General features: G+C 34.7%; 3 protein-coding genes across 3 annotated transcripts; 1 reads left to right on the top strand and 2 right to left on the bottom strand.

The window, feature by feature from the left end:
* Positions 1-492: 492 nt before the first annotated feature.
* On the top strand, positions 493-4,425 carry esco2 (establishment of sister chromatid cohesion N-acetyltransferase 2). The gene is made up of 11 exons (XM_056269442.1): positions 493-528; positions 1,038-1,092; positions 1,192-2,065; positions 2,140-2,218; positions 2,492-2,525; positions 2,769-2,907; positions 2,991-3,122; positions 3,209-3,298; positions 3,385-3,528; positions 3,618-3,802; positions 3,905-4,425. Exons 2-11 carry the CDS (start codon positions 1,049-1,051, stop codon positions 4,035-4,037), a joined length of 1,854 nt encoding a protein of 617 aa, XP_056125417.1. The 5' UTR covers positions 493-528; positions 1,038-1,048; the 3' UTR covers positions 4,038-4,425.
* Positions 4,426-5,202: 777 nt separating this feature from the next.
* Positions 5,203-8,050, bottom strand: pbk (PDZ binding kinase). Its single transcript, XM_056269233.1, has 8 exons — positions 7,981-8,050; positions 7,736-7,809; positions 7,485-7,578; positions 7,247-7,386; positions 6,993-7,162; positions 6,038-6,167; positions 5,729-5,905; positions 5,203-5,622 (listed from the first exon to the last, which is right to left on the bottom strand). The coding sequence occupies exons 2-8, from the start codon at positions 7,803-7,805 to the stop codon at positions 5,387-5,389; spliced, it is 1,017 nt and encodes a 338-aa protein (XP_056125208.1). The 5' UTR covers positions 7,806-7,809; positions 7,981-8,050; the 3' UTR covers positions 5,203-5,386.
* A 7,213-nt stretch (positions 8,051-15,263) lies between these two features.
* Positions 15,264-17,893, bottom strand: slc35d3 (solute carrier family 35 member D3). Its single transcript, XM_056269487.1, has 2 exons — positions 17,159-17,893; positions 15,264-16,317 (listed from the first exon to the last, which is right to left on the bottom strand). Exons 1-2 carry the CDS (start codon positions 17,592-17,594, stop codon positions 15,488-15,490), a joined length of 1,266 nt encoding a protein of 421 aa, XP_056125462.1. The 5' UTR covers positions 17,595-17,893; the 3' UTR covers positions 15,264-15,487.
* Positions 17,894-18,997: the final 1,104 nt, after the last annotated feature.

Raw genomic sequence — 18,997 nt, 5'->3', positions numbered from 1 at the left:
GACTGTAAAAAAGGGTTCTGCCACAAAGATGTGGTAAAAGTAGTAAGAGAGACTAGTATGCGCTTCCGCATTCAGATACTTTTATCAACACAGACACGAATCAGAGTTGATTTAAAATAATCATTAAAATAAAATAAAAATGCAGACTGATTTAAATGTATTTTGTGTTTGATGTAGATGCAAACATTTTTTTAGATTCTAAATTACTTTATTTTTAGAATAACCAAGTGGCAGCAATAAACTGAATTAGGAAACTTGAACTAGACGGGCTTTGCTTGAACTTACAGTCGACAGGACCGGTTCTTTAAAACAAACCGTTCAAAAGAATCGATTCACAGAGATGAATCGGACTTCCCATTACTAACCGGATGTTGTCATGCAACACACGCTGTTTCCGCTTCCGTGTGCGCCACAATTGACTCTGGCGCGGTGTTCAAAGCAGATCGCGGGTGAGGGGAGTTTTGCCGCGATTATTTTGTTCCAGTGTTTTCACACAAATCAAAAAACAGAAGCGATTTATTTTACCTGGTAAGTCACCAACTACAAATATTGTTATAGTGTCAGTATTAAATTAAATTTGTGATGATGATCAGATCCAGCATGCATTTTTAGGGAGATTTTGATTCTTGTCACTTGGCGCCTAGAAAATAATTGCGGTAAAAACAAGTGAGATGTGAAGTTGTATATGCTTTATACTCTGGGCCGAACTACATATACCTGTAAGTCCTGTATCATAGCAATAAGTTTGACAGGAAAACATTCAGTTTGATTCTTTGAAATATTTAAATTTAATGACAAATAATATTCTCACTGTCTACTGACGCAATTGAGTGTTTGTGTACTAACTTACTCAAATATTGTGTACTAAATTTGCTCATGTTACTACTTACTACTACTCAATATCATCTCAATGTGATATAATGGCAGAAAAAACAATATTGCAGAAATATAAGAATGTTCCAGAAATGCAAACAGTGGCGTCCTATAGAATTGTTAGAAATCACTTCATGCTCTGATTCCCTGTCTTCTCATTTCAGGTGATTTGAAGATGTTATCCCGAAAAAGAAAACATGCCTCTCCTGATGCTGAAAGGTATGTGATGTAATTTTGTTTGATATTAGATCGTGAAATGTTCTTAGCTCTTATGACTCAGATTGCGAACCAGATTTTTTCCTTTGTAACCCTCCACAGTAACCCATCTAAGAAACAAATAATAAGCCCGAGAAGGACAACTCGACAAAAAGAGAACATTCCCATCTCGCTGACATCACCCCAAAAAATTCTCAGTACACCTAAGAAGATGCAGAGGACCTCTTCACTAGAATCTCCTCCAAAACGGATCTCGCCACGCAAAACAGTATTAGGAGCAAAATCTTTCTACAGCAAGCAGAAGCCCCTGTATCTCACACCTCTTGAAAGGAAACTGTTGAAGGAAACCAAGTCAGCCCCTAGCAAAGAGCCATCACACCCCCCTTCAACTGCTGAGAATCCTGTTAAAAAAACAGTGAGGAGGGTTCAGAAGAAAAGCAGCGTCACTGGTCCACAGTCTAACCTGAAAGGTTACTTTACTGCTAAACCCAAAGGGAAAAGTCCCTCTGACACACAGACTGATCAGTCGTCAAAGGTCACGTTTCCCCCCATTTCATTTAGCTCTATGAAATCCAAGGGTAAACCCAAGCTTGTTGTGGGAGCAGCTTTCTTCAGCACTGGAAAAAAGGCCAATTCATTGTACAAGAAGTCTGCACAGAACTCAAAGCCTAAACAGCTCTCAACTTACGAGAAACCCAACTCCCAGAAACCCGTGAAGAAGGAAGTGACGTCAGCACCAGGAGAGCGTTCCCCAGTCCGCCGTGCCGTCTTCTTAAAAAAACACCCGGAAGTGGACAACACAACCAAAGCTACCAATGATGAAGATGCTGAGAGCAGCGAGTCAACACAAGTGCTGATAAGTCCCGAGAATATGTCTCCTCAGGTCCTGGCTGATTTGCATGGTATTACCAAAGATTTAAAGGTGATTTTGAGGAGATCCGTCAGCCCAAACAAATCCTTTGAAGCTGGTAGCCAGGTAAGATTGAATTATCTGCTAATAACTTCAAAAAGCTTTCATCATCTGTTTCTCAAACTGAAAATGTTTTCCAGGACTCACCCGCAAAAACTGATTCAGTGTTTGATGTGAGTGACATTCCATCAGAACACAACAGCTCTCATGACGATGATGGTAACTTAACATCCACAAATTATCAATCCATCTATAAAATGTATAATCTATCTGTCTCTGCCTACTATATATATATATATATATATATATATATGATCAAAAATACTTTCTAATTATCTCTCTCTATATATATATATATATATATATATATATATATTATTGACTGTTTACATGTACATCTACATCACAAATATGTGTGTGTATATGTTAACAGTCAATAATATCTGCTATTTTTTAAAAGATGATTTATTATTATTTCTCTCTGTTCAGAAGAGTCAACTGTATATCCTATCTTTGGCACTAAAAGGTAAGTCCATCATATACTAATTTTTCCCCTAATGCAGTTGTGGCAAAATATTGAATTTTGAAGGGTACAATACACGTTAACATTTTCAAATGTATAGCTCCATAAAACTAGTGTGATATAATAACTTATGACCTTGTTTTTGCCAGGTTTTTCATAGTTAATGTCATGACCATGTAAAGTCGGTAAACTTTTCATTGAATGCGTTTAGTTTAAGCCTTATTAGTTGTTCTTTCTTGGTCTTAGATCTCATAAAAAAGGAATTTTGTCACCACCACTGAACACCAGCACTCCTGCGCTGACTGGCACTCCTGCTTTTAAGGCCAAAGAGAGAAGTGCTTTGAGAAGAGAGATGAAGAAGCAAACGGATAACCAGCTCATCATTGTGAGTAGAAGGTGCAGTTGTTAAATGGAAATAAATGAGTGGTTCTTCACCTCTTGTTAATGGTTAATGTGTCTGCTCTTTAGGATGCTGGTCAAAAGCAGTTTGGCGCTACTTCATGCGGGTCCTGTGGGATGCTGTACAGTACAGATAGTCCCGAGGACAACTTCCAGCACACGCAGTTCCATCAGCGCTTCTTGGACACCATTAAGTTTGTGGTGAGCCGTCATGATGATGTCATCAATGCAGTTTACCGATTCTGCTACAAAAATGTTACAATTTCACATCAATTTGTATGTTTTAGGGTTGGAAAAAGGAGAGGGTTGTGGCAGAGTTCTGGGATGGAAAGATTATTCTTGTTCTTCCTGAGGATCCAAAGTATGCCACAAAAAAGGTATGCTGGTAGTTGGTTAGAGCTTAAACACTTCTTCTGGTGAGCTAAATCATCAGTATTTTCTAACTTGTGCTGCTTTGTTCCAGGCAGAGGACGTGAGACGGATCGCAGACAGCGAGTTGGGCTTTCAGCAGATCACACTCAGTAGCCCGAGCTCGGCTAAAACCTACCTGTTCATTAACAGTGACAGGATGGTTGTGGGATGTCTGGTGGCTGAGAGTATTAGACAGGCGAGTCTTTGTCTACCTGAAGCCTTTACCTCAGAATGGCAGTGATGAACTAAAGTAAAACTGATCTTACTGAACCCAATGTTTTCCAGGCCTTTCGTGTGCTGGAGCAGCCAGAGAAACCCAAAGACATGAACAAGGAGGATTTCATGGAGCGCCACAGAGCCTGGTGCTGCTCTACCGTGCCGGAAAAAGCCCTCTGTGGCGTCAGTCGCATCTGGGTCTTCAGTCTGATGAGGAGGAAGGGCATCGCCACTCGCCTTCTGGACACTGTCAGGTACCAAACATTTTCAGTGCATTAATAAGATGAAAGATCTTATAGTGGGAGTTGGCATAAATTACTTTATGTATATAAAACTATTGTTTCTTACTGAATCAGGAATTCTTTCATGTACGGGAGCCATCTGACCAAAGAAGAAATCGCCTTTTCTGACCCAACACCAGAGGGGAAGCAGTTTGCTACAAAATACTGCCAGACACCAACATTTCTGGTGTACAACTTCATCAGTTAAAGGAAAAACAACTACACTTGGTTTTAGGTTGACTGCATTTGTTAATGCTTTTGTAAGTTTTTTCAGAGTTTTTAATAGATTAAAAAAAAAAAATTGTTATACGTTCAAGTCTAGTTCAGCCTAATATGATAAACTTCTCATTTTACTGTGTTTTAGAGACTGATGTTTTGTCTTTAATGCTGAGTTCACGAATTCATATTTAAGGCACGGTTTACTTCAGCACAAATACTGGCTGATTATTGTAAGCTAGCAAGTCCTAAAGGTTCCTGTTTGGAAAATTAGGCTGTCATATTTCCTAAAAGTTGGTTGTAAAATGAGCAAAAAAACGTTCAGTTGAACTGCTCCTTGCTGTGTACATATTTTTTTTAAATAAATGGTCTTGTTCATATATTTTGTCTTGTACTTGTGAATCAAGTTGAGTTATACAGCTTAGGTGACTGATCATCACTATTTAAGTTTTAAGTTTGTAATTATCCTTTTGCCTTCTAGTTCATTTTATATAGTTTATATAGACATTTTAAAATATATTTCTAATAGTTTTTTTTTCAATTAGTCTGCCCATACAAACTTTCATTCAACAAGAATTAGCTAAATGCTTTAGAATGAGCAGAGGTTTCAAACTTAAATTGTAAAAAAATAAAATCTTAAATCAAGAACTTTACTTTAGTCCTGTTCCATTGTGTACTTGTAGTAATTACAAGGTACTAACCCCTGAACCACCTCTTAAACCAGGGTTACTCAAACTCGGCCTTGGAGGGCTACTGTCCTGCAGAGTTTAGCTCCAACCCTGATCGAACACACCTGAGCAAGCTAATCAAGGTCTTCAGGATCACTAGAAACTCGCAGGTAGGTGTGTTTGATCAGGGTTAGAGCTAAACTCTGCAGGACAGTGGCCCTCCAGGACCGAGTTTGAGGAACTGTCTTAAACCTTACCTTAACTCATGTATTTACCTTTTAACCATTACTTAGGTAAGTACACATACTGTAAAATAACGTGCAATGACATTTCTAAGTTGAACACAAATTACTTTATGGTCAGCTCTAAGTATTTTGTCAGTAAGAACTTATATTCCCATCAAGTAATGAGTCAGGTGTGCAGATTTTATACACAAAGAAAGACGAGTTCAAATAGACACTTTAATTCGAATTGCACTGTAACTACAGTATCTAGAAAATGTCTAAAGAGTACATACGAACATATGTAACATGACAAAATCCTCAACAGAAAAATATTTACAATGTGACAGAAACAGCTCACAAAGTAAAATCATAGACAGAAAAGCAGAGCAGAAACCAGACCCTGTAAACATACCAATATATTTTACATTGATGGGAATGGGTTAGAGAATTTAATCAATTATAATGACCTCACTGTTTTTGTCACAAAGCTGGTTGTTGGATTCCAGCACCTGAACAATGTGAGCTGCAGAGGGTCTTTTATGAGGGTCTTCCTCAGTACAGAGACAGAAGAGCTCCACCATCCTCTGGTAAGACCCTCCAAGAGTGGCTGCGTCCAAAGCCGGTCGAGTTCCCAGCCTCTCATAATACGCATCTTCATCAAAACCATCCTCATCGAAGGAGTCATCTAAGAAAAAGACCGAATGGATGATTTGAAAAAGTATGAAAAGTGCTAAATCTACTCGTTATAGGATATTACAAATAGCACATGGATTTGATTACAGTAACTTTACCATCATCACCACTCTCAGTGTCCAGCAACTCCAGGTGAGGAACAGAAAGTGTCATCATCTCCCACAGTGTGAGTCCATATGCAAAGATATCAGCTTTGTCTGTGATAAGCCCATCCTCCAAGGCTTCCTTAGGGTTCCACGGCTCCGTCCCAATGTAATGGGCCTTTGGATCGCTCACTGAAGAAAGATAGGTTTGAAATTATACTTTAATATAGTGGATCTTAAAAAAAAAGAAGGTAAAAGAAAACATTAAAAAATGTTTTTAATTAACAAATGAAGGAAAAATAATCATGTTAAATATTTTCATACCCTGCATGTTTTCATCCAGTGGCAGTGACACACCAACATCGCAGATTTTGATGCTTTCAAAGTCGCCCTTGATGACAACATTGCATGACTTCATGTCTCCATGCAAAAGCCTTTTCTCATTATGCAGGTACTGAAGAAAAACAACAATAAAACAGTTGTAGGAGCTTGGGATTACATAATAATTACATTTGATTATGGAAAAAGTAGTAAAGGCCTATTCACACAAGGACGATAATTATAACGATAACAATATTAGTGTCTACACCTACGCACAATATTGTTGTGTATTTATAAGTATGTGCTGCAGTTATATCGTCTGGCTCTAAAATCAGGATGAATTCTATAGATGCTCGATTCTGCCACTGAATAAAAAATAAAAGGTAATTGTGACTTTACATCTCGCAATTCACTTATTTCCCTCAAAATTGTGAGATGCGAGATGTAGACTCACAATTCTGAGAAATAAACTCGCAATTGCAGGAAAATGTCAGAATTGTGAACTGACTTTTTTACCCCCTTAAAACTGGACTTTATAACTAGCAATTCTGACTCTTTTCCCTCACAACTGCGACTATTTTTTTCAGAATTTCAAGTTTATATCTCGCAGTTCTTCTGACTTTATAACTCGTGAGTTTATACCTCACAATTCTGAGGGGGAAAAAAAGTCACAATTAGCATTTGTATTTTTTATTCCATTGCGGAATAAAGCTTCTATACTCCCCAGTTGGAAAAAATCGTTGTGAAAATGATTCCAACAATATCGTTCCTCTGTGCCGTTATCGTTATATTGTTGTGGTGTGGGCTCCGCTATTGTTTTACATTTAGAACGATTTTTAAAACTATATCTTTATTGTTATATAGTAATCGTCCTTGCAAAAAGGCCTTAAAACATCAACGTTGTTGTACTGGGTGTGAACGGGACTTAAAAGTAAATTTACAAATGACTCAACCACACCTGTAAACCACGTGCGACGTGAAGAGCCACTTTTTCAATAGTGGCCACTGGAAATGCCTGAAGACCCTCTTCACTTCTTTTCTCAATGAGGTCATTCAGAGACTGCTCTCCACCGTACTCCATCGCTAAACACTTAGAGCCGTCCTTTGCTGTGGTAAAAGCTCTGAAGCCTTAAAAAAAAGTATTACAAAAAAGATATTTGACTTATAATCCTTATATTTACCTTTACCTGTAATATTTAAAGAAATACTTGCCCACAATATTGGGGTGGTGCAGGTCTTTTAAGACCTTTGCCTCCTCGCTCAGACGCTTCTGATAAACATTCATTTGACTTTTTTCACACTTGCTGTTGATCTTCTTAATGGCCCATGGTGAATGAGTCTGCTTGCCCATCCTGATGTTAATATTGACATAGATGTTTAAACTTGTCCATTACATTAACATGGAGTAGGTAGAACAAATAACGTTATGCATCAAATATTATGTATGAACCTGTTCATGAGATAGACGTTGACTCCAGTCCCGCAGCCGAGCTTCTTCATGAAGGGAGAGGCAGGAATGGTGACCGGGGTTCCACATGCACCGACTGATAACACACAACACATTGAAGACATTATTAACTAACTTACTTTAACCAACGACCACATTTGGATCAAAACCATCTCGATGATGAGAAAGCCAATGTAACGTGTAAATATAGATGTAGCGTAATTATAGTGTCAGACGTTTAAAGACCACTGTACCTGGACTTTTCACTTTTGCAGGCTTGCAAGGCGTTTTAAAGGCACCAGATAATTCTTTGTTGGCCTCCATTTGTCTAAAATTAAAGAATAAAAGATAATATTTTTGTTAACAACACCACAATCCGTACGACAAACGTTAGACACAAGTTTAGTCACGCTATGCACAACCAATTAAACACAAAAAAATTAAACCACAATTCGTAATATAACAATATAGATAATGTAAAACATTTCTTTTTAATTACAATAGAGATGCTGAAAAACGCGCCCGTATTTCAAAATTCACCGGTTTGGTTGACGTCAAACGTACGTACAGCAAGCAACAGTGTCCGTAGAGGGACAAAACTGATTGCGTGGGTTTTCGTTTATTTATTTCAGATCCTTTCCCTAATTTTATTCTCCTCCAGTGTTACTCAACATTTGTTAATCACTTTAGAACATTGTTATACCGTTATTTCATACTAAATAGATTTTAAAAAAGAAAGATATAATGACATATTCCATGATTTATAATAATTATTATTCCCATCATAATTAGCCTGCATATAGGTTTCGCTGGATATAATTAGCATTATTCAGGGTTGTTATTGTTAAATAAAACTATTAAAACATTTTTGTTAATCAAAAAAAAAAAATTTAAATAAAATATAAATACTAGATGAATTTTTTTTTAAATGAGATTAAGTTGAAGCACTAAAAATGAATAACTGAAATAACTACAACTGAACTAAATCTGAAAGAACAATAAATTAACCTGAATAAAAAATAAAAAATAAAAGAATAAAATAAAAAATAAAACTAAAGAATAAAAAAAATTACAAAAGGAAAGAATAAAATAAAAGCTAATTAAAAAGGGCATGCAGTGTTGTTTCAATATTAATTCTATACTATTATTCGTTTTCATTCATATTTTTAAACAACAAGACGCCTTTTATTTCAGAAGGGTTTTGTGCTATTTCTTTTGGTTTAAAAACTAGAAAAATTGTGCACATTTAATGTAGATTAACTGAAATAGAAACATAATATGTATTTTTATACATATAAGTGAAGTACATAAACTGGTCTCTTAAACATATACTTATGAATGATTAGCCTATTTTTAAAGTGCTACACAACAGCTTATTTGTATCATAAAACTGCAACACCATGATTATGTAAACAGATGCAATGGACTCACCTTTGTCCACTAGATGGCAATATGCATGCATGCTTACTGATAGTTCACCCCAAAATTAAAATTATGTCATCATTTACTCACTCTCGTGGTGTTTCAAACCTGTATGAACTTCTTTCTTCTGCTGAACACAACAGAAGATATTTTGAAGTTGTGTTCAGCAGAAGAAAGAAATTCATTCTTGGATCAACTTGAGAGGGTATGACAGAATTTAAATTTTTGGGTGAACCAGTTGAAATTGTGCAAACAATATTTCTTAAATGTTCTATGCCAAAGCCGAGTCTAGATAACCAAGTGGCCCTTTGAACAAACATGCTTTTATTTTATTTTTGTGTTTCACTGCAGTTCCATTTTCAAGAAGAGAGATAATAAAACCCACTTCAAGGCAAAGAAATGAACAGCCTGATTAGGTAAAGATATGCAAATCACTTTTACATTCAAGATTTGAATGTGCGGATTAAAGAGAAAAAAAAAGATCAGAGAAGAATGATCCATTAAAACAGCAATGACCCAAATCCCTGTTCAAAACATACCTAAAAAATACAGATGTCCTGCACTTTATATTACTGTAATGTTGCATGTTTAGCGAGTAAATCAGCTGTTGCCATTAATCTAAAGAACAATCTGTCCTGGACATATCTATTTGACCATTGGATTTTAAATTAAACTTCCACTGGCCATAAATCATATTAAGAATGGGAACATAAAACCAAACAAATGCTTCATGAAAAGCATGAAATGTGATCAGTACAACACCACAAAGCACATCTTTCCCACACATAGCTTCAAGCATGACATTAACTTTTTATACGTTTGGCTCTGAGGGTTTGTGCTATATTGTCTGGCAAATTGTCTTTTCATAATATGCCTTGAGCAAAATGAAGAAGATAATACGCCATGCTGTGCTACTGAAAAATGATAACAAAAACACCTGGTACTCATGAGAAGTTTATTTGTTTTCACTTGTTCATTGTCAGGCTAAGATGAATTTAAATGGAAGAAAGCGTGGATAAAACTATAGTTTAACATGAATGTGCTCTAGTGTAACAACAGATAATACTGTTCTGAGAGGCCTGAAGTTTACTTCATTCAAGGTTTACATTTATTTATTAACCCAGCTAATTTGAGAAAAAATTGTAAACTATTGATTTTGCAAACGTTCAGTTTTGAAAAAAAAAAAATCTTTTTAACTTTTGGTTATGAAAACATTAAGGGGATCATTTGTCATGATTTGTTATCATTTTGCAAACATGCTGTTTTTGAATGTTCTCTGAAACAATAGTGACATTTAAAAAACTTTACATGGACGTCCAACTAAAATGTTTCAGGAAAATGTATACACTGTAAAGAATTATATTCAACATTATTAAAGATAACTTTGAATGCACAATCTATTAACGTTACTGGAAGAACGTCTGTTCAACTTTAAGAAAACCTTTACCAACCTTTAGCCAAAGTTCTGATAATGTTCCTGGGAAGGAGATGCTTCTCTGACTGAAAATTAAGAATGCTATAGCAAACCAAAAAAATTTGCTTTTGAAAAAGTTTTGAAAGGCACCTTTGGATATATTATCCCACCGTAAAGTGCTGACTGTGAAAGCAACCGATGTACTCTTGTTTTAGCAAGTACAGTAAAGAGACATGTTCACTGTGTCTGTGTGTGTGTTACATAAAGAAATGCTGTAGGGCTTAATGTTTTCCTTATCAGTTCGAAATGACTTGAGGGTGAATAGGTTAGGGCACAACCTGTCACATTTGTAAAGTTGCAGAAAATTGCAGTCACTATTTTCTTACAAGCTTGATTCATTGAGTAATTTGATATAGAATGTGTATGTGTTAGGTGTTATGTTTGATTAACAATTACAATCTACAATCTAGTTATATAAATTATATTAATCTTAAAAAGAATCGCTACTCTCCCCAAAAAGAATCGCTACTCTCCCCAAAAAGAATCGCTACTTTTTCAAAAAGGATCGATACTTTTCTTAAAATATAATTTGTTACAATGTAATTACACATTTTTACAGTGTAATTATAATGTAAATATACATTAGTTACAATGTAATGATACATTTGTTAAAGTGTATTTATACATTAGTTACAATGTAATTATACATTTTGAAACAATTTAAGGTAACACTTTATTTTACGGTGTCCTTGTTACATATGTTACATGTACTTACTGTAGTAATAACAGTAAATTATGCATAATTACATGCAACTAACCCTCAACCAAATCCTAATCATACCCTATTCCTATAGTAAGTACATGTAGTTACTTAATATTACTCTGTACTTAAATATATAATTACACTGTAACAAGGACACCTTAAAATAAAGTGTAACCCAATTTAATTACAAATTTTTAAAGTGTAATTATACGTTTTTTACAATTTAATTATTTTGTTCTTTTTAAGGAAAGTAGCGATTCTTAAGTAGCGATTATTTTTAACTAATGTATAATTACACTGTAACAAATGTATAATTACATTGTAACTAATGTATAATTACATTATAATTACACTGTAAAAATGTGTAAATACATTGTAACTAATGTATAATTACATTGTAACTAATGTATAATTACACTATAAATACATTGTAAAAATGTGTAATTATATTGTAACAAATGTATAATTACATTGTAACTAATGTATAATTACATTATAAATACACTGTAAAAATGTGTAATTACATTGTAACGAATGTATAATTACATTGTTACTAATGTATAATTATATTATAATTACACTGTAAAAATGTATAATTACACTGTAAAAAATATATAATTACACTGTAACAAATGTATAATTACATTGCAACTAATGCATAAATACATTATTACACTGTAAAAATGTGTAATTACATTGTAACAAATGTATAATTACATTGTAACTAATGTATAATTACATTATAATTACACTGTAAAAATTTGTGAATACATTGTAACTAATGTATAATTACATTATAATTACACTGTAAAAATGTGTAATTACATTGTAACAAATGTATAGTTACACTGTAACAAATTATATTTTATTTATTTTATTTAATCAGTTTAAAGTTACAGGGACAGTGCACATTAATACACGCTTACGTAAATGTGCCAAAATGCACAAAAATGTATAATTACACTGTAAAAATGTGTAAATACATTGTAACAAATGTATAATTACGTTGTAACTAATGTATAATTACATTATAATTACACTGTGAAAATGTGTAATTACATTGTAACAAATGTATAGTTACACTGTAACAAATGTATAAATACATTGTAACAAATGTATAATTAAATTTTAACTAATGTATAATTACACTGTAAAAAGTGTAATTACATTTCTCAAAAAAAATCGCTACTTTTTAAAAAAATATTTTTTTTAAAAAGTAGCGATTTAAAAAAAATAGCGATTCAAAAGTAGCGATTCTTTTACAAAAAGTAGCGATTCTTTTTCAAAACGTAGCGATTATTTTTCAAAAAGTAGCGATTCTTTTAAAAAAGAGTAGCGATTCTTTTTCAAAAAGTATCGATTTTTTTTTTAAAAGTATCGATTCTTTTTGAAAATGTAGCGATTCTTTTTTTAAAAAGTAGCGATTCTTTTCTTTTAAAGTAGCAATTCTTTTTCAAAAAGTAGCGATTATTTTTTTTTAAACGTAGCGATTATTTTTTTTTAAAGTAGCGATTTTTTTTTTAAAAGTAGGGATTTTTTTTTAAAAGTAGCGATTTATTTTTTAAAGTGATTCTTTTTAAAAAGTAGCGATTCTTTTTAATAGCGATTCTTTTTCAAAAAGTAGCGATTCTTTTTAAAACGTAGCGATTCTTTTTTTTTAAAGTAGCGATTCTTTTTCAAAAAGTAGCGATTCTTTTTAAAACGTAGCGATTATTTTTTTTTAAAGTAGCGATTCTTTTTTTTTTTAAGTAGCGATTATTTTTTAAAAAGTAGCGATTCTTTTTCAAAATGTAGCAATTCTTTTTCAAAAAGTAGCGATTCTTTTTAAAAAAGTGGCGATTCTTTTTATAAAAGTAGCGATTCTTTTTTTTTTTTAAAGTAGGGATTCTTTTCTTAAAAGTAGTGATTCTTTTTTTTTTAAAGAATCGCTACTTTTAAGAAAAGAATCCCTACTTTAAAAAAAAAAAAGAATCGCTACTTTTCAAAAAGAATTGCTACTTTTAAAAAAATAATCTTTACTTTTCAAAAAGAATCGCTACTTTCCTTAAAATGAAAAAACAATTACATTGTAATAAACGTATAATTACACTTAAAAAATTGTAAATACATTGTATCAAATGTATAATTACATATGTATAATTACATTATAATTACACTATAATTGCACTGTAAAAATGTGTAATTACATTGTAACAAATGTATAAGTACATTGTAAAAATTTTTATTTACATTGTAACTAATGTATAATTACACTGTAACAAATGTATAGTTACATTGTAACTAATGTATAATTACACCGTAAAAATGTGTATTTATATTGTAACAAATATATAATTACATTGTATCTAATGTATAATTACACTGTAACAAATGTATAATTACACTGTAACTAATATATAATTACATTATATTTACACTATAATTACACTGTAAAAATGTGTATCTAAATTGTAACAAATGTATAATTACATTGTAAAATTTGTATTTACATTGTAACTAATGTATAATTTCACTGTAACAAATGTATAATTACATTGTAAAAATTTGTAATTACATTGTTACTAATGTATGATTACACTGTAAAAATGTGTATTTACATTGTAACTCATGTATATTTACACTATAAAATGTATAATTATATTGTAACTAATGTATAAATACATTATAATTACACTGTAAAAATGTGTAATTACATTGTAACAAATGTATAATTACATTGTAACTAATGTATAATTGCACTGTAACAAATGTATAAATAGATTGTAACTAATGTATAATTACATTATATTTACACTGTAAAAATGTGTATTCACACTGTAACAATTCTTTCTATGTTTTGCATTTTCAGTAGTCAGTCCCTAAAGAACCGGTGGTGAAGGTGGTCTGCTTTTGCTGATAGAAACCCACTCAAATGCATACAACATTACATTTAGTGAAGTCAGCTAACACAAGATCGATAGATATTGACTTCAATATCATGGAGTGGTTCTCAGCTGTGTCAGTACTCAGATTTTAAGATTGAACAACAAGTGGAAACCCAACACAGTATCAAATGTAAACACAAAAATGGCAAACACTGAACTAAATTTTGATTATTTGTTCTGATGTGATCAGATCCCCAAAAGTCTCTTGATTTCATATTCTCGACAATCATCCACAATCACGAAACACATGATGGACGGCTCAAACCTTATCTATCCTTGCTGCAAGAGAAACTGTATTTAATATAGTCTAGGACTGGTCATCTTTTCTTTTACCTTGCATAATTGTGTTAATGGTTATCGAGATTGAAGGCACGTCACACAACCATTCAAAGTTGACATTGCTTTATCTGGCAAAATACAACAAAAATGAGTAGCATTTTCCCTTCCCTATTCATTTTGCTTTAATTATTTCTGTCTAGTTAATTATAGATTTAGTTGAATTTTATTATTGGATAAAAAATTGTTTTGTCCCTGTCAAAATAGACTTGCAATCCATTTCTGGATTGTGAGCCACCAATTGTGAATCACTGATATAAAGTATCTCCAATGATGGTTGGTCTCCTAGATGGTTGGAAGTTAAAGAGGATTTTAAATAATTGCACGGTTTTATCAAGCTAAAGCAGTTGGTGGGTAGCTTGTATTATACATGTTTTTAAAGATGATACACAAAGAACACAATTTTGAAGTAAAATCATTTTAAATTAATTCCGCATACTACATGCAAATGAGAAAATTCAATGCCTCCTATTCAAGAATTGCATTCGTAGACAAAACACACTATACAGGCACAGACACTACGTGCATAGAAACATAAATACTCATTCAAAATAAAAGCAATCCAATTAAATTAAAGGGATGGATACTCCACACAAAAAAATAAATTCTATAATTTACCCTCATGTCATTCCTTTCTTCATGGGATTTCTTTCTTCTGCGGAAAATGTTCTTACCAACATTTTGAAGAATGTTGGTAACCGTTTTGGTTCCCATTGACTTCCCATTGTATTTTTTGTCCATATAATGGAAGTCAATAGGAACGGAAACTGTTTGGTTACCAGCATTCTTCAAAGTATCTTTATGCTCCACAGAACAAAGAAAGTCACACAGGTTTGGAACGATATGAGGGTGAGTATATGATGACAGAATTTAAATTTCTGGGTGGACTATCCCTATTAAGATTTTTTTTATTTTTTTCAATAGTCATTTCAAACTGATCCTAAAATAAAAGGATATTTTATTTTAAGTCAATAAATTGGCTCATCTGTCATATGTTTATACTCCCTCTACTGTACAAACAGACCATACCTTTTTTATAAAAAATAAATGTTTTTCATAAAATCATGTTCAGGAGAGAAAAAGGCAAACATTGTTCACACCATCAACAATACCTCAACAATTATCATGCACTTCGTGAAACCAATCATCAAGGACTTTGGACCTCCATATTATCAAGTAAAGTGTCTTTCTTAAAGAACTTTAAGGTGCGAACGGATCTCCAGACCCCTACATAACTGTCGCTCAGAGATTGTCTCGTAGGATCCTCTGATGGGAGCCCCGGCCTTTCTAATTCTATGGACTCTGCCACTTTATTCTCATGAATGGGACCCTGGTCATTGCCATCAGCTGATGGCATCAGGCTGCCATTGGGAACGTTCTCCAGATCATTTGGAACAGTTTCCGTATCTCCATCAGGCTTGGCTGGTTCCACATAAGGTTCTCCTGGAAGTTCTGCATTTTCAGCAGACTCGTCCATATCCTGGTAGGCCAGCTTCTTTCTGGTTTCGTGATACTTCACCGCACAGTAGGTGATGGAGCCGACGGTGTTCACTACCACGCCTGCCACGAACAGTTTGGTTGGCATCACGTCAGTGAAGGCCAGCATGCCCACGGTGATAGTAGCTATACTCTTGACCACCCCCACAAAACTGGTGGTGACGGCCGAGTTGATATATGTACAGTGTAGAGTGGTAAAGTTCATCGCACAGCCAATGAGGATGCAGGTACAGAAGATTCCTGTGATATACGGGTTCTTCCAACCTTCATATGTCCACATGTCAATGGCATCCATGCTTACAATGGAACAGATGAAGAGAACAGGAGAAGCCACCACTGCAATGGTGTACTGGGCCGTGAGTGGCCCATAATCACTGTCTGCACTCACTTTTTGGATGAGTACCAAATAGGTGGCGTGGACAATCACAGCTAAAACGCCAGTCACGTAGCCAAAAGGGTCACCTGTTAGATCTCCAGCACCTGCACAAGAACAGAGCGACACGGTGCAAAGTTAAAGAGACTGCGCCATACATGATTTATGTTCATTAAAATGAAACTCTGTGTGAGAGAAATATTTCATGCAGACACCACATGCATAGAATTTCATATTATGGGCAATACAGGAATTAGGCAAGATTAGTGTAGTTGCTTTTAATTCTATTCTGGATTCTATATCTTTAGACTTTATGGAGGGCTAGTTATCAACGGGGGCAAGTTGTCACACTGGGTGTTTTGATTCAGAGGACCAATTACACAAATGCATGCAAATCTATATGAATCTAAAAAAAATATCTAGAAAACCTTCTTAAGTTAGAATAGTCTTTACGATCTTCATCCTCAAACCTAAAATAAAAAAAATAAAAATCATTAGCCTATATAATATTTTTGTAGCTGTTGGTTAACAAATAAAAAAAAACTAGGGATTTTGTTTGTCCATAAATGTCACATTTATGTGGTCATGTTTGTTTTACAGATATATAGGCCACTTTATTAACTACTTTATTAATTACAATATTTATTTTTGCTGTTTCATGAATTCTGTTTACATTTAGCTGAAACCCTGATAAGCTGTTTAATGACAGGTTCCATTGAAAAAACTCATATAACTCAAACTCCCATATAGTGTGACAACGTGCCCCTATAGTGGTAAATGATTTCTCCTTTTTTCCCCTGGCAATAGTGGTGATGTTCAAAGCCTTTTTTTTGTACCCAAGACTTTAAGGTATATGCAATACTAATAATAAAAACTGTGATTACAAGTTTAATATAAAAATAAATAAAGACCTAATATATTATCTATAAATGTCCAAAATATTCCTACCAGCCAGTGCTGCTCCTCCAGTGGTGATGAGAACTGCTGTTACCACCCCAGCTGATGGGAACCCATTCTTCAGCACACACACACCAATCCCTAACGTTGCCAATGGCAGGCATCGCTTAAACACAACATACATGGGTAAGCTCAGTCCCCTGAGAGACCAGAGGGTTAGCGTGGATTGCAAAGTTGATAAAATACAGACACTCGCAAAAACTTTCACTAACTGGAGGCTGAAGGGTGGTATATCTATTTTGCCCAGTCTCCTCAGAACCTCTAATGTGAGAGCCGCAGTGCCGCTGGTCAGAGACTGAATTAAAGTCAGATACGTGAAGTTATAGGTCGTAATGAGGAATTTTAACAAAATATTTAGCGACCCCGAAAAGAATCCATGAGCAACTGCCACCGAAATGCCCAACAAACGTCCTTTGCAAACTTCCATGTCTTCCTTCGTAGACTGGGGGTTCCCGGCGTCTCCGTATTACGCACTGAGCTCTGAGTTCACTGCTGAATATTCACGTGCACTCTCCTCTCGCTCGCGCGTAATTCACACAACACACGCGCTGGTGCTGAGCGCTGCTGAATAAATGCGACACGCGCTGCAGCTCCGACTGTCTCCTCTGTACAATGATTGAATTGGAGTCAACTGCAGCCAATCCATTTACTTTGATGTACTGTATTTCTCCTTCCAGGTAGTTTACAGTTGTAAACAATACAAGCTGTGTGCAATTTAGATCTGTAAACCAATGCGCGAAGTATAAGGTGTTAAATCAAGTCACCATGAAATCAAAATGGAAGGTTTTTTTACTTTTAGTATGAATATGTTTGCCTAACTGTTATCTATAAGCTAGTATGATCCAAAATAATGACACAAATTCGCATTTAGAAGATATAAGCTTTCAAAACTAGTCTCTCACTTCTGCCAATATGGATCAGCGATTTTGATGACAGATTTTCTGTCCAATGAAATGCTCTCTAGAATCTTAAGTGTCCCGCCCCCTACACTATAAATAGATGCTGAAGCTGCATCTGAAAATGGTCACTTGTCTTGTTCACAAATTTACTATTTTCTACATGGTGAATGGCACATGGTGCACTAGGGAGAGGGAATGATTCAGACAGTGTAAATATGATTTCCATTGGGGTAAATGAAGTCTGGTTTCATGTTTGTGTCACGCGAACTGCTAGTGCGCACACATTCTGCTCTGATCCAGAGACACGATAGCACAAAGCGGATCATATGTGCGAGCCGGCACAGACCAGAAAACGTATCGGACCCATTTACATTCTGCACAGAATGCTATATTTTAAAGCGATATGGTTAGAGATTAGGAGGAAACTGCAGCTTTACCGAGCTCAACAGCTCTGGCCAAGCTGTGATATTTAAACGAAACGCCATTGGCTAATTTAAAAAAGGGGAGGAGCTGTTCAATGTATGTGGAAATTACGTCGACACATTGAGTAATGCCAGAGACTATTTATATAGAGACATGCCACTTACTCAATCCTCAATACAACTATATAGGGAAAACCCGTAACGCCAAAGCCGCCGGTTGTATGCACATGTCCCGCCCCTCCCGCTGGAAAGCCAATCGTCTGCCTTTAACAGTCAAGCCGGGAAACATTTAAGCCTATCGTCTGGTTCCACTGACGCATGCGCACAGTTGAGGTTTGCGACAGTGGAAAATACGTTACTGTTTGAAAAGGCGGCAGATTTGATATGCAGTGTATGTGTGCGTTGTGTAAATATCAGACATCCCAAGTGTCTACCGCATATTTATAGCGGCTCCCTGATGCCCAAAATTAGTTCAAATCTCCCGGAAACTAGAGCGAGCGAGCGAGCGA

The sequence above is a fragment of the Rhinichthys klamathensis genome, unplaced genomic scaffold (assembly GCF_029890125.1).
Source record: "Rhinichthys klamathensis goyatoka isolate OS25496 unplaced genomic scaffold, OSU_Roscu_1.1 h1tg000281l_1, whole genome shotgun sequence".
Taxonomy (NCBI): Eukaryota; Metazoa; Chordata; class Actinopteri; order Cypriniformes; family Leuciscidae; genus Rhinichthys; species Rhinichthys klamathensis.
This window is presented reverse-complemented; position numbering and strand designations above follow the sequence as displayed.

Bases quoted from the DNA above. Each gene is read 5' to 3' on its own strand.
- esco2 (XM_056269442.1), top strand. From the start codon at position 1,049: ATGTTATCCCGAAAAAGAAAACATGCCTCTCCTGATGCTGAAAG. The intron at 3,123-3,208 runs GTGAGCCGTCAT...TGTATGTTTTAG, and splicing joins TGGACACCATTAAGTTTGTG to GGTTGGAAAAAGGAGAGGGT. The intron at 3,299-3,384 runs GTATGCTGGTAG...GCTTTGTTCCAG, and splicing joins CAAAGTATGCCACAAAAAAG to GCAGAGGACGTGAGACGGAT.
- pbk (XM_056269233.1), bottom strand. From the start codon at position 7,805: ATGGAGGCCAACAAAGAATTATCTGGTGCCTTTAAAACGCCTTGCAAG. The intron at 6,168-6,992 runs GTGTGGTTGAGT...GTTTTTCTTCAG, and splicing joins ACGTCGCACGTGGTTTACAG to TACCTGCATAATGAGAAAAG. The intron at 5,623-5,728 runs GTAAAGTTACTG...TCTTTTTCTTAG, and splicing joins CACTGAGAGTGGTGATGATG to ATGACTCCTTCGATGAGGAT.
- slc35d3 (XM_056269487.1), bottom strand. From the start codon at position 17,594: ATGGAAGTTTGCAAAGGACGTTTGTTGGGCATTTCGGTGGCAGTTGCT. The intron at 16,318-17,158 runs GTAGGAATATTT...GTTCTTGTGCAG, and splicing joins TGGAGGAGCAGCACTGGCTG to GTGCTGGAGATCTAACAGGT.